Source organism: Lutra lutra, chromosome 1, assembly GCF_902655055.1.
Source record: "Lutra lutra chromosome 1, mLutLut1.2, whole genome shotgun sequence".
NCBI classification, from domain to species: domain Eukaryota; kingdom Metazoa; phylum Chordata; class Mammalia; order Carnivora; family Mustelidae; genus Lutra; species Lutra lutra.
The window spans coordinates 204,940,288-204,954,868 of NC_062278.1; the positions used below are offsets into that span (position 1 = coordinate 204,940,288).

Here is a 14,581-nt window from a genome sequence, read left to right on the forward strand (position 1 = left end):
CCGCCCCGGAGCTACCCGCCGCCGCGTGCCCGCTCCCACCGGAAGTGCGTCACCTGCTAGGCGCTTAGCCACCCGCGGCCGTAACTAGAAGTCGAAACAAAACAAGCGGCTGAGGCGGCGGCGACGGGACGGGGGAGGGGCGCGCCGGAACCGGAACCGACCAGACGCCGGAACCGGAACCGAGAGCGGGTTGCCAGGGCCCTAAGAGGGCTGGCGGCGGCGGCCTCGCTCGGTGAGTGGGACGGGCCGCAACTGGCCTGTCTGGCTGGAGCCGGGGAGGCCGCGACGCGGGCCCCGGGCTGCCTGTTCAAGGTCACGGGCCGTGCCAGCCTCGAACCCTCGAGCCTCGCGGCGGGCCGGGCCCACTGATGCAGGCGGGGCCGTTACTCTACGCCTGGAGTCGGCCTCCTGCCTCCGAGAGGGTTGGCGACGAGCGAGGGCGGCTTCCCGGAGGAGGTGGTGGCGGGCCCAGGGTTCGGAGGCTGGAGCTGAGTAGCAGCCCGGCCGGGGCGCTGGTCTGTAGTTAGTAACCCCCGCAGCAGTATAGGCCAGCATGGTCTCTAGAGAGGCCCTTTCTTGTCTCGGTGATCCCGGGAGAATGGGGAGGGACGCTACCTTAAGCTGAGGCCTGGTGCAAGGAAGTGGAGGATGTCCACCCCTCGGCTATGGATCTGTTGTCATTAAAGATCCAGCCCACTAGTACCCCACAGAAGAATGTCCATCTCTGTCCCTGCCACACGTACACCTTGGGGAACACAAAGTCGTCACTTAATTGCTTTGCTGCCATCTCAGGGCAGGCTTGAGGCTGCCATGGGTCCTAGATTCATGGTTCATTCCCACCATTATCTCAATTTTGAGAACTTTATTTTGAATGGAAAAACAGTCCAGAATCTACTGGTGGGTCTGAGGGAAACTGGGTAGAAGGTCTCTAGCCTAGTGCTGATGAGTGAGTGGACCTGGGAAAGAAGGGGATGATGTCTGTTTCATTCTCAAACTGGTTGCCCCTCCTGGTTTGGCTCTGGGGCAGAGTTGCTCCTGAAAGGGTAGTGTGACAGCTAGATACCCTTTTCACCCCAGCTTTTGCAGGCCCCTCTCCGCTTGGGACAGCAGTGGGAGAGAAAAATCCCTCTTGGGATGTAGGAAGAAAAACCAAGCAGTGCATAGGAACAGGTTCAGGGGAGGGTGGGAGCCAGCAGGTGGCAGGTGGGACACCTTAACCCCAGGACCTTGCCTGGGCAGTGGTAGCACCTGGGCTGAGCCTGACTTCAGCCACAGAGCTTGCTCCCCTTGCTGCTCGCTTGTCTTCTTTCTGCCTTCCTCCTCCACCTCCTACTTCTCGGGTGGTGACTAAGCAGCCAGTGAGAGTGAGGAAAAGTGAGCACCCTGCTCAGAGTGCCAGCCCTGTGGGCTGGAGCCATGGCTCCTCTCCAGATTGGTTGAGGAGCCTGGTTCCAGGCCATGGCTGCCTTGACCTGGTGCCTCCTCAGTGAGGCTCCCATCTTTGTGAGCCTGTATGGTAGGCTTCTAGGAGTCTCTGCCAGAAGTTGTTGTTGCTACTTATATTGTTTATTCCTCCTTCAGAACAGTCTGAGAGCGTCCAGGGTTGCATTAGGTGGTGGAGAGATACTGCTCTGTAGCATCTTGGTTGTATTCTGGGTTGCTGAGCCCTGGGCTGTAACCAAGGCGCAAATTGTTGGGCCTTGATGGTGATCAGTGGTCCCTTCTCATTAGGCTGTCGGTTCCTTGTTGGAGAATTTGGCCACAAAGAGTTGCCAAGATAGCTGGGCCAGGAAGAAAGCGCCGTAGCCCTGACCCAGACGCCGTTGCCGACCCTGGGGCACTCTGGCTGTCGACCAAGCGGCTCAAGATGTCTGGCGGGGCCAGTGCCACGGGCCCAAGGAGAGGTCCCCCAGGATTGGAGGAGGCTACCAGTAAGAAGAAGCAGAAGGATCGAGCAAACCAGGAGAGCAAGGATGGAGATCCTAGGAGAGGTGATTGTGGCATTCCCAGAGTGCTTATGGTCTCCTTCTCCACCCTGTTGAGCATACAGATTAGGGTTTGAGAGGTGACATTTTTGCTCTTCCTCCTGTTTTGGTCTGATACTAAGAGAAGGACTCACAGCAGTCTGGGTAGAGCCTCAGCTTTAAGGTCTACATACCTGGGTGAGATCCTGAAGATGGTGTTCGGTGGGGTGCTGGGGTCTTGGAGGCTGCCTCCCCATCATCATTTCCTGGTTCTTTTCTCTGTTGTCAGGGTCAGCATGCTCTCGGGAGGAGCAGGCCAAAGAGGGTGAGTAATGAGTAGGCCTTTTGGGTGCAGGTGGTATAGTGCTAGGGATGAGGAGGGAGCACTGGGGCTATAGCCTTCATCTGGAGCAGCTCTGTTAGGGGTGGGTCTCTTGCAGCTGTTCACCCCCACAGGAGTTCATGGAGACCCTCATACTTTCACTGGCACACCCCCTACAGAGTTGTTGCTTGACTGGAGGCAGAGTGCCGATGAGGTAATTGTCAAGCTGCGTGTGGGAGTGGGTCCCCTGCGGCTGGAGGAAGTGGATGCTGCTTTCACAGACACAGACGGCGTGGTGCGGCTTCCAGGTGTGTCCCATCTGCCCTGAGCCCAGCAATATATTTGAAGCCTCTGATCTCCCCCACCCCAGCTCACTGCCCTTACTCTCTCTCCAGATGGTCGGCAGTGGGGTGGTGTCTTCTATGCTGAGATAGAAAGTTCTTGCACCAAAGTACAAGCCCGTAAAGGTGGCCTCCTGCAGCTGGCACTGCCCAAGAAGGTGCCTCTGCTCACATGGCCCTCTCTTCTGGTAAGTTCCACAGCAGAGTAGGGTAGGGATGCCCAGCATGGTTGACAGGGCCTGACTGCTGTATCTTTGGTAGAAGAAACCTCTAGGGACCCAGGAGGCGGTACCAGGGCTGCGGTGCCAGGAGAATGGGCAGGAGCCATCTCCCATTGCCCTGGAGCCAGGTCCTGAGCCCCGTCGGGCTAAACAGGAAGCCCGGAACCAGAAGCGGGCCCAGGGCCGTGGTGAGGTAGGCGCAGGGGCTGGCCCCGGGGCCCAGGCAGGGCCCAGCGCCAAGAGGGCTGTGCATCTCCGAAGAGGGCCAGAGGGGGAAGGGTCCAGAGATGGGCCTGGACCCCGGGGTGATGCCCCCCCCTTCTTGGCTGAGACAGCCACCCAGGTGAGAGTGGGGTACCTGTGGGAGCTGGGAGATGGGAGGGTTGATAGACTGAGTGGGGGGCCACCTACCAGACCTATAGCTGATCCTGCCCACAATCTTGCCACAAATAGGCTGAAGCTGAGGAACAGCTCCGGGTACCACCACTGAACCCCCAGACCTGCCTCTTGGGCTCAGAGGAGAATCTAGCGCTCTTGGCAGGAGAGAAGACTATGTCCCCCAGGAATGATCCAGTCTCCCCAGCCATGACCCGGAGCAGAGACCCTGAGAAAGGTGACCGTTCCAAAGAGGAGATGGCAGTGGCAGCAGATGCTATAACCTTGGTGGATGGTAAAGGTGGGGCTGGGGGTGGTCAGGCAGAGCCCTGGTTGGGTTGCAAGGTTGGCGGGTGGATTGGGGATAGAACAGCAGTGGGCCAGAATCTGTCCTGGGTGGTGCTGAGCTGTGGTCTCAATGTAGAGCCGGAGTCCATGGTGAACCTGGCATTCGTCAAGAATGACTCCTATGAGAAGGGGCCAGATTCAGTGGTGGTGCACGTGTATGTGAAAGAAATCCGCAGGGACACCTCTCGAGTACTCTTCCGCGAGCAGGACTTCACACTTATCTTCCAGACCAGGTGGGTGGGAGGGCAGGACATGAGGCACAGGGCACACTTCAGGCAGGACAGTGTGTCTCATGGTCTTCTTCCCACCCTTCCTCCTGCCCTGCCCTGTTCTGCTTCGGCAGGGATGGAAACTTCCTGAGACTGCACCCGGGCTGTGGGGCCCATACCATCTTCCGTTGGCAGGTGAAGCTCAGGTGGGTGGTTCTTGGCCCCAGTACTATGCCTGTCCCACCCTGGGCTCCATCTCCCTGGCCCATCTAGCCCGACACCTACTCCACCTAAGTCCCTTAGTTCAGCCTTTCCCCACAGGAACCTGATTGAGCCAGAGCAGTGCACCTTCTGCTTCACGGCCTCTCGCATTGACATCTGTCTCCGTAAGCGGCAAAGTCAGCGCTGGGGGGGCCTGGAGGCCCCAGCTGCACGAGGTCTGCACACGAGCTCCCTTCATTGTCCAGCCCGCACAACCCGGACCCCCACCCCCTTCCACGTGCTGCTAACCACCAGCCCCCTCATTCCCCCTTTTTAAGGTGCAGTGGGTGGTGCAAAGGTTGCCGTGCCGACAGGCCCAACCCCTCTGGATTCAACCCCACCAGGAGGTGCCCCCCATCCCCTCACAGGCCAGGAGGAAGCTCGGGCTGTGGAGAAGGAAAAACCCAAGGCTCGATCTGAGGACACGGGGCTGGATGGTGTAGCGGCCCGCACCCCCATGGAGCATGTAGCCCCCAAGCCAGAGCCACACCTGGCCTCCGTGAGAATCCTGGGGTGGGGAGGGGACAGCCAAGGTTAGAGGCTGGAGAGCTTCAGGGCTACTCTCTCATCCCCCTCCTTACTCCCACAGCCCAAGCCCACATGTATGGTGCCTCCAATGCCCCATAGCCCCGTGAGCGGAGATAGTGTGGAAGAAGAAGAGGAGGAAGAGAAGAAGGTGTGTCTGCCAGGCTTCACTGGCCTTGTCAATCTAGGCAACACCTGCTTCATGAACAGTGTCATTCAGTCTCTGTCTAACACTCGGGAGCTCCGGGACTTCTTCCACGGTGAGAGCAGGGCCAGGAGCCCCAGGCCGTGGGCAGAGGGGATACCTTTCCCTGCTCACACTTCTACTTGGCCGTTGTCCCTAGACCGCTCCTTTGAGGCCGAGATCAACTACAACAACCCACTGGGGACCGGTGGGCGTCTGGCGATTGGCTTTGCTGTGCTGCTCCGGGCGCTGTGGAAGGGCACCCACCATGCCTTCCAGCCTTCCAAGTTGAAGGTGATCTGTGGCCACTCCCACCCTGGCTAGAGAGGGTGGGGAGGGCTGGCCAGCTGGGTACATGGTGGGTGTTGGGGCTCCATGCTCACACTTGGCCCCCGCATCCAGGCCATTGTGGCGAGCAAGGCCAGCCAGTTCACAGGCTATGCACAGCATGACGCCCAGGAGTTCATGGCCTTCTTGCTGGACGGGCTGCATGAAGACCTGAATCGCATTCAGAACAAGCCCTACACAGAGACCGTGGACTCGGATGGGCGGCCCGATGAGGTCAGGGTTGGGGGCAGAGGTGGGCATATCTCACGCATATGCCAGGCCCCAGGTCTCCTTGATCTTCACCACTCTGCTCCTCAGGTGGTAGCTGAAGAAGCATGGCAGCGGCATAAGATGAGGAATGACTCTTTCATCGTAGACCTATTTCAGGGCCAGTATAAGTCGAAGCTGGTGTGCCCTGTGTGTGCCAAGGTGCGACGCGCTCCCCTGGAAAGCAGTCCCTAGCTTGCTGTAGCTAGCCTGGTCAAATTGAGGTTAGGGGTGTGTGCATATTTAGATGTCGTTTGGGTAAAGAGGCTGACAGGCCTTCAGCTTCTGCATGGGCTGCAGAGGTGAGGCTGGGTAGCTTTCCAACTGACACAAAAGGGGTGTTTGGGCTCAAAGACCAGCTATAAGGGGGGGTAGGGGTGGGGTAAGTTTGGAAAGACATGTGGGGTACAAGTGAGGGTCAGATTGATACGTGGCAAGGCTGAGCAAGGCCTCAGGGAGAAAGAGGGAGTGTTCTCTCCTGGTGGCCCTCCTGGTCTGTCTGGTATTCTCAAGCCTGAGCGATTCCTGGTTGGCCCTGGGGCCCTGAGGACCATCTGAGTGCCTGGATTGGGCTCCCCAGACATAAGCATCCTGTGCCCCACTCCAGTGCAGCCACCTAGTGCCACTTGTGCATCTGCAGGTCTCCATCACTTTTGACCCATTCCTCTACCTGCCGGTGCCCTTGCCACAGAAGCAGAAGGTTCTCCCTGTCTTCTATTTTGCCCGGGAGCCCCACAGCAAGCCCATCAAGGTGAGAAGTAAGCTCCTATTTCTGGGCGATCTTAAAGACCCTGGCCCACCTCCCCCATGGATTCTCTTCTTGTTACCAGTTTCTGGTGAGCATCAGCAAGGAGAATTCCAGCGCAAGTGAAGTGTTGGACTCGCTCTCTCAGAGTGTGCACCTGAAGCCGGAGAACCTGCGTCTGGCTGAGGTACGTCTGTCTTTCCCCAGGCCCTTAGGCATGTGGATATGTGTGTGTATCTAGGGTACACAGACAACACGTGATGGTTGTTGGCATCTGTATGTGTACCCACAAACATGCGTGTGACTGCATGAAACCCACGGGTATGCTAGGGCTTGAGGCATGAAGCCAGGCATTTGGGCTGTGCAACACAAGTGCCCTCAGGTCCCCAGGTTGCCATCGTCAGGGTTTACTCCCCGCTTTTGTTGGGACCCTCAAGCGCTTTTCCGTCATCATACAAGGAGCTGGAGCTGCGGGACTATCTTTCCAGCAGCTGTGGTTCTCCCTCTATCCCTCACATTACCCTGGATCTATCTGTATGCTAGTCTTTCCCAAAGGTTCGTAGCTTCCAGCCTGGAGGTACTCTTTTCTTTGGGGATAAAAGTGGGAAGGGGGGGCACCTGGGTGGCTCAGTCATTAAGTGTCTGCCTTTGGCTCAGGTCACGATCCCAGGGTGCTGGGATCAAGCCCCACATCGGACTCCCTGCTCGGCAGAAAGCCTGCTTCTCCTTCCACTCTCCTCTCTCACTGTGTCTCTCTGTGTCAAATAAATAAATAAAATCTTAAAAAAAAAAAAAGTGGGAAGGAGCCTCCTCTGATGCAGCCCCTCCACATCAGCCATGGGGTGGTCTCAGCAGGGCCCCACTAACTGACAGAGTGGAGGCCCTCAGTGTGCAGTGCTGTGTTGGTTGCTGTCTATCCCAGTCCCGGCTTTCAGGCCCTCTGATGCACCGGGCTGCTTATTCTGTTGGGCACTGAAGCTGGTGCCAGCGGAGGCATATGCTGCTTTGGGGCCACAGTCCCCACTCTGCTGTTCAGGCCCAAGTTCAGGGCCAAGTCTCCTTGTGCGCTGAGGCAGGGCTAGAGAAAGGACTCATCCTCACATAGGATCTGTGTGTTCTTTGTCCCCAGGTGATCAAGAATCGTTTCCACCGTGTGTTCCTGCCCTCCCACTCATTGGACACTGTGTCCCCATCCGACACGCTCCTCTGCTTCGAGCTGCTATCCCCAGAGTTGGCTAAGGAGCGAGTGGTGGTGCTAGAGGTGCAGCAGGTAAGTGAGGACCAACCTGATGGCATGAGGGCCTGTGGGAGGGGGACATTCTCACCCGAGCTGGCCTTGCTGAGCCAAACAACCCACCCTAGCGCCCCCAGGTGCCCAGCGTCCCCATCTCCAAGTGTGCAGCCTGCCAGCGGAAACAGCAGTCAGAGGATGAGAAGCTGAAGCGCTGTACCCGGTGCTATCGCGTCGGCTACTGCAACCAGTGAGGACCCCCCTCGCCTCTCCCTCCTTGGCCCTCCTCTCCATGTTTCACTTGCCACCCTACCTCCTCTCCCCATAAAGGCACATGCTTTAAGCCTTCCACTTATTCTACTCTGCTGGGCTCTGGGGGGAGGTCGGGGCAGGGCTGGCATACGCAGTTCCTAAGGCCAGAGGCTAACCACCAGCGGTGAGTCCTAGAAGATGGGGCTGAGGCCCTGTTCTTAGTTCCCCCTTCCCTTCAGGCTCTGCCAGAAAACCCACTGGCCTGACCACAAGGGTCTCTGCCGCCCTGAGAACATTGGTTACCCATTTCTGGTCAGTGTACCTGCCTCACGTCTCACTTACGCTCGTCTTGCTCAGCTGCTAGAGGGGTACGCCCGGTAAGTGCCCAGAGATGAGATTAGGGTTGGGTGGTTGGAGGGTAGGCTTGTCAGGATTCTTACTCGCCTTGCTGCCTGTTGCCAGGTACTCTGTGAGTGTATTCCAGCCACCCTTCCAGCCTGGCCGCATGGCCTTGGAGTCCCAGGGCCCCGGCTGCACTACGTTGCTCTCCACTAGCTCCCTGGAGGCTGGGGACAGTGAGAGGGACCCGATTCAGCCGCCTGAGCTCCAGTTGGTGACCCCCGTGGCTGAGGGAGACACAGGGGTCCCACGGGCATGGGCAGCCCCTGACCGGGGCCCTGTGCCCAGCACCAGTGGAGTTTCTTCTGAGGTGCTGGCCAGTGGGCCAGTTGAAGTTGGCTCCTTGCCTGCTGGTGAGAGGGTGTCTCGGCCCGAAGGTAAGAGTCTGCTAGAAGGCTCTGCACCCGGGGTGGGGGAGGTTGGGGGGAAGCTTATTTAGGTCCTGGTAGGTAGAGGAGCTGTGATTGTTGTTGGTTTTTTTTTTTCCCATAGCTGCTGTGCCCGGATATCAACACCCAAGTGAAGCCACAAATGCCCACACACCCCAGTTCTTCATCTATAAAATTGACGCATCTAACAGAGAGCAGCGGTTGGAGGACAAAGGTGTCTGAGGCTGTGGGTAGGAGCCATGGGATGGGTTGGGTTGGCCGCTCTCCATAGTTACGTGACCCCTCTCCCCGCCCATCTCTAGGAGACACCCCCCTGGAGCTGGGTGAGGACTGCAGCCTGGCTCTCGTCTGGCGCAACAATGAGCGCCTGCAGGAGTTTGTGTTGGTAGCCTCCAAGGAGCTGGAGTGTGCGGAGGACCCAGGCTCTGCCGGGGAGGCTGCCCGTGCTGGCCACTTCACTCTGGACCAGTGCCTGAACCTCTTCACCCGGCCTGAGGTGCTGGCACCCGAGGAGGCTTGGTGAGGACGTGGCGGCAGGCGAGTAGTGGGGCAGGGTGGAGTGGAGCTCTGCTGGTCCTAACCCCTGCTCTGTCCTCCATCAGGTACTGCCCGCAGTGTAAACAACACCGAGAGGCCTCCAAGCAGCTGCTGCTGTGGCGCCTTCCTAATGTACTCATTGTGCAGCTCAAGCGCTTTTCCTTCCGGAGTTTCATCTGGCGTGACAAGATCAATGACTTGGTGGAGTTCCCTGTTAGGTGAGCGATGAGCCCTGGTGACCGTTGTCAGGTCGTGGGGCGGGCAGCATCCTGGGTACCTGTTGACTGTCACCTTTCTCTGGCTGGGATCACAGGAACTTGGACCTGAGCAAGTTCTGCATCGGTCAGAAAGAGGAACAGCTGCCTAGCTATGACCTGTACGCTGTCATCAACCACTACGGAGGCATGATCGGCGGCCACTACACCGCCTGTGCACGCCTGCCCAATGACCGCAGCAGCCAGCGCAGCGACGTGGGTGAGGGCATACGCATCCAGCAGGATAGGTGGTAGTGGTACTGGTTCAGGTTATGTTCACACTCTTCCCACCTCGCTGTAGGCTGGCGCTTGTTTGACGACAGCACGGTGACAACAGTAGACGAGAGCCAGGTCGTGACGCGTTATGCCTATGTACTCTTCTACCGCCGGCGGAACTCTCCTGTGGAGAGGCCCCCCAGGGCAGGTCATTCTGAGCACCACCCAGATCTGAGCCCTGCAGCTGAGGCTGCTGCCAGCCAGGTGAGGCATGGGAGAGGCTTCTCAGGCTAGGGAGTTCAATTCACAGATGGGAGGGGGTGGGGCACAGCCTCCTCTCCTCTGGCCATCGGTCCCTGGAGTCTTGGAACCATGATCCTCTTACTTCAGAGTCTGGAGGAATCCCCATGCTGAGTGACACAAGGGTGCACGCACACCAGCGCGTTGCTGTTGGCGTGCATGTAGGCACCCTCTTGGCACAGGCTGAGGAGCTGCTCTGAACCTCACTGGGTGAAGGGATGCTACAGCCCAACTGTACCCTACGCTCTCCCATCTTCCCTCTGCACCTTCCTTACATGCCAGCCAGCCCACAGACCCTCACTTGTCATAACTCCTTTGCTCTGATGTACACTCAGGACAGGCCTTATCCAGGCTGGCCATGGGCTAGGGTGGCCGCCACCCTCTCTGAAGTGAGCGTCTGTCCCTGCTGAGCCCTTGGGGTCTTCTACCTTTTACTGACATGGGGTGCCATAGGTCTGGTGGGTGGGTACAGCTGCATCTCTTTTCTGGACTGGTTTCTTCTTAGTCTTCTCTCCGCTGAGCCCTCTCTGCTCAGATGCAGAGGAATCCTGATAGAAGGCCGTGGTCACAGTCTATCTGGACAGGGGTGGGAGGGACCCAGATTACTCGGGTTGGCAGCTCTAACCTCCACGAGCTCCTCTGTGGGAGTCCCGTGCTAAAGAACTGAGCAGCTAGCCATCTCCCCCACTCCCCTGGCCAACCCAAATGGGAAGCTGCATGTCAATTGGGAAGCTTCTTGGGGAGCCCAAATGCTGTCAAGATTCGCCTGCCTCGGTGCTCTGTCTAGACAACCCTGCGAATGGCCCACTTGGCTCCTGCTTGCCCACCTCCCTGCAGCTTGACATGGGTTGTGTAAGGGGTTAGTGCCAGTCACTTTGGGCGGGAATTCCGTGGCCAGGGGTCTTGGGGACACTGGGTCCCTCCCCACCCCTGCCCCAGGTGCTGATGGCCGTTTCCGCACACTGTAGGCTTCCCGGATTTGGCAGGAGCTGGAGGCCGAGGAGGAACCGGTACCCGAGGGGCCTGTGCCCCTGGGTCCCTGGGGAGCCCAAGACTGGGTGGGCCCCCCACCACGTGGCCCTACCACACCAGATGGGGGCTGCCTCCGGTACTTTGTTCTGGGCACCGTGGTAGCTTTGGTGGCCCTCGTGCTCAACATGTTCTGTCCTCTGGAATCCCAGGGTCGCTGGAGTTGAGCTTGCCTGCAGGCAGCTGCTGTGAGCTGGCCCACCTGCCTGCCCACCAGGCAATGCCTGCCTCTGTGGTGGGGACCACCTCTGGGCTTGGGCCTCAGTGTGTGCATCTGGTGGGAGAGGGTGGGGAATTTGGCTCCTGCAGGGGCAGAGCATCCTAGGGTGAGTATCCGTTCAGCTGTCTGTCCGTGCGTCCTGCTGCTCTGACCCTTGGCCTGGGGCTTAGCCCTGCCCAAGCAGCTTCCTGTATTTAAAGTGTTAATAAAGTAAGACTGTTCAGGCCCGATCTTGTCTCTCTGTCTCAACGCCGCTGCTGTCTGTGCCTGCCTTGGGACCCTCCCTTGGGTGCCCGGACTCTGAGCCAGCACCCCCGGGATGCCAGGCAGCATACCGGGCAGCCCCCAACCCCTGTCCTCATATTCTGTTGCAGGGACTAGGCCCTGGCCAGGCCCCCGAGGTGGCCCCCACGCGGACAGCCCCTGAACGCTTCGCCCCCTCTGTGGACCGCCCAGCCCCCACCTACAGCAACATGGAGGAGGTCGATTAGCAGGTCCCTGGCTGGTGGGGTGGGATTGGGACTGGGTTTGGGGAATCCCCAACAGAGGGCCAGCTCTTTGCCGCTTCTCCTTCTCTAACCCAGAGGACACTGGCTTCATCAGTGGGGGTTGGGGGTATGATTGAGGTGGGGACCTCACAGGTTGGGCCTCTTGTCAGCTTGATCCCCGCCCCCCAACCCATGGGCCTTGGCTTCTCCAGCCACCCCCAGTGTTGCGTGATTTGATTCTCAGTTGTACCTTCAGTTCTTTCTGACTCGCATCATAAACGTTATAATTTTATTCTAAAAATTGTAATTTTTTTTTTTTTTTTTGCATTTTGGAAGTGATTGCTGCTGTTTAAATATATTTTAAAAATAAATGATAAATAAGCAGACTTAGTGACTGTGATGCACCAGGTGCTGTGGCCACCTCTCCCTATCCTCTAGAGGAATGTGTGTGTGTGTGCGTGTATGTGTGTGTGCATGCGCCCGCGTAGGTGTGTTAAAGACCCTGAGAGCAGGGCTCCTGGGTGGCTCAGTTGGTTAAGCGGCTGCCTTTGGCTCGGGTCATGATTCCAGGGTCCTGGGATCAACCCCCACATTCGGCTCCCTGCTCAGCAGAGAGCCTGCTTCTCTCTCCCATCTGCCTGCCGCTCTGCCTACGTGTGCTCTCTGTCTCTCTGTCAAATAAAGAAATAAAATCTTAAAAAAAAAAAAACAAAAAACAAAACCCTGAAAGTGCTCTGGTCTGAGGAGAAATGGTGGACTCGCACCTCAGCCCCTGTGGGTCACAAAGCCATCAGCTTTCTGGGGCCTACCTGCTGCCCTTTGATCCCACCAGTTCTGAGTCTCATGTGGAAGCAGTGGTGTTGGGCATCATTGTCAGTACTTCACACCTAAAGGGTGGATGGAGTACCCCATGAGGCTCCAGAAGCTGGGGTCAAAGGTGCAGGCACTGGGGTAGCCTGGGGCTGACAGCCAGACGGTAGGTCAGGGAGGACTTCTTGGGGAATCCTTTCCTGGTATCAGATCTTTCTTTGCTATAGTCAGCACCATCTGAATCCCTTAGTGGAAAGAGACCCTGCTCCAAAAGGACAGGCAGTGAGCCCGGAGCTCATCTTGGGTGCCTTCATGTGGGAGGGAAGGTGCAGGATCCTGGCGGGCCATTTCCTCCCTTAAGTCCCTGAGACCTTGGCTCCTGGCCTTTGCCCCCAGGCTGTTTACCTATAGTGGGTCTGCAGTCTTATCCTACTTTCAGGGCCTCTTTGACCTTGTACATACACATAGCAAGGGCAAATCTTATGAAAAGATTCCTTGTCTCCATGGACAGTGTTGCCTCCTCCTCTGTTCAATGGCGTGAGGGTAAGGGTGGATGTCTCTAGCCAGAGCAGATGGGAAGCAGAGGTACTCATAAGGCGACTGTTAAGCCAGAAAAAGTATAAGGCAGGCAGGGGCGGGGGAGCAGGATTTCAGCAGCCCTGTAGATCCATCCCTGCCTGAAGCTTCTGGGGCCAGTCCTACAAAAAGCTTAGCATGTGGGCCCTGCTAGGACACCTTAGCCTCAGTTGGAGTTAGGGGTGGAGGAAAGCAGAGGGAGCTCCTGGAGAAAACTACCCCTGTGACCAGTGTTGTCTTTTTCTTATGGGAACATGGCACAAGGGCAGTGTAGGGTTGCTGGCTACGGAGTGGAGCCTGGAGAGCTAGGTGTGAGAACCTATAGAAATGGTGGAATTGCCCAGCTGAGGGCTGGTGTTGGCATACTGTTGGAGGGCCTGCTAGGTATGGGGTACAACAGGATAGTGCTGTGTCTTAACTGTGGGCAGCCCCAAGTGTCTAGTCACTGGTGGTCTGCTTGTAGTAGATACACTGATCACGGGGCTCTCTGCCCTTGACCATAACCTGGCTGCTGTTGTATCTGCCATATAACCCTTCTGTGGCATCTGCACTATGGCCCCTACTACCTCTGTGCTGCCAGCCCCAGGACCCTGCCTCTTCCCATGCCAAAGCTGGGCCTTGCTGACTGCTGCCTGGCTTTTCTCCTTGATCATTTTTTTCTTGATTTTCCTTGAAGTTGTGTCAAGGACACAACTTCATGTAAGCAAGCCAGCTGTTGGGCTGGGCCATAAAATATCATGGTTCTATTCTGGGCAATTCATAGGGCTCCAGAAGACTGAGTAGCTTGCCTCTGCTTCTTGTGGCATTCTTGGTACATTGGTGGGGCTACTGTCTCATCCTGTGACATGGAGCCACAGGTTCCCAGGGCAGGCACTATGAGAGAACTGGAAAAGGTGATGTAGGCCCTGACTCCATTGAGGGAGCCATCACCAGACCTGCAGGACTCGATGGTAATGGTGCTGTAATAAATCCGGTGGCATCAGGTACAGAGGGGACAGTGGATGTGGCAGGCACTGTGCTCATCAAAGGCACCTTTGTTGTGGGGTAGGTATCTGTAGCTGTGGACTCAGCATAGGGGTGGTGTGGCTGAGGCTCTGCTTCTTGGTGCCTGTTTATGGCACCACTGCACTACATCCCCAGCTCAATGCCGGCACCTGGTCTTGCCTGGGCTGGACATCAGGCTGGAGTCATGGGAGCCAAGACAAAGGAATGGATTTCAGTATTGATGCAGTGTAGCCCTGGGCAGAACCTGGATGTGATCATCATGTGGGACCCAGATGTAGGCCCAGAAATGGCACTTGGTCATTAGTGGGAAATGACCACAATGCAGGACACAGAACATGGATAGACTGCAGTCATGGATATCCTGCCTCGTTCTTGAAGGTCCACAAGTATTAGTGACCCCAAAGTCTAAAGAGCCTGAGTTCCAATCCCAAATTTGGGGACCTTCTCACCATCCCAGCAGCTCCAGTTCCACAAAAAAACCAGTTCTCCTTTAGCCTGATTCTCAGCAGGTCCTAGAAGTCCAGTGAGACACTGGGGAGATTCCGCCAAGCACAACAGGCCTCATCATGAAGATTGTATCTCCTCTGCTCCACCCTATCCTAACTTCAATAAAATATCTTGCCAAACACTTGCAGATGGATTTCCAGGTCTAATTTGCTTGTATTTTTTTGTGATATTTGCATGCTTTGGTAAGGGAGGATACGTATGTCAGTAGATTTTAAAAGAAGTCATTACAGAACACCGTTGAGGTCCTTCTTCAGCCCAAACACCTGTCTCCTAGCCAGG

General features: G+C 57.0%; 1 protein-coding gene across 15 annotated transcripts; it reads left to right on the forward strand.

The window, feature by feature from the left end:
• Nucleotides 1-51: 51 nt before the first annotated feature.
• On the forward strand, nt 52-11,794 carry USP19 (ubiquitin specific peptidase 19). 15 transcript variants are annotated; one of them, XM_047694215.1, is made up of 27 exons: nt 52-232; nt 1,732-1,991; nt 2,254-2,289; nt 2,466-2,594; nt 2,682-2,815; nt 2,889-3,191; nt 3,302-3,524; nt 3,648-3,804; nt 3,915-3,986; nt 4,102-4,217; nt 4,326-4,540; nt 4,631-4,826; nt 4,911-5,044; nt 5,153-5,311; nt 5,396-5,506; nt 5,985-6,095; nt 6,175-6,276; nt 7,219-7,359; nt 7,452-7,570; nt 7,812-7,949; nt 8,035-8,348; nt 8,464-8,574; nt 8,663-8,879; nt 8,963-9,115; nt 9,211-9,371; nt 9,453-9,631; nt 10,636-11,146. In XM_047694215.1, exons 2-27 carry the CDS (start codon nt 1,868-1,870, stop codon nt 10,861-10,863), a joined length of 4,083 nt encoding a protein of 1,360 aa, XP_047550171.1. In that variant the 5' UTR covers nt 52-232; nt 1,732-1,867; the 3' UTR covers nt 10,864-11,146. The 15 variants fall into 15 exon arrangements, with proteins under 15 accessions (XP_047550171.1, XP_047550153.1, XP_047550176.1 ...); XM_047694197.1 differs by having other exon boundaries at nt 2,892-3,191; nt 4,320-4,540; XM_047694220.1 differs by having other exon boundaries at nt 2,892-3,191; nt 3,302-3,518; nt 4,320-4,540.
• Nucleotides 11,795-14,581: the final 2,787 nt, after the last annotated feature.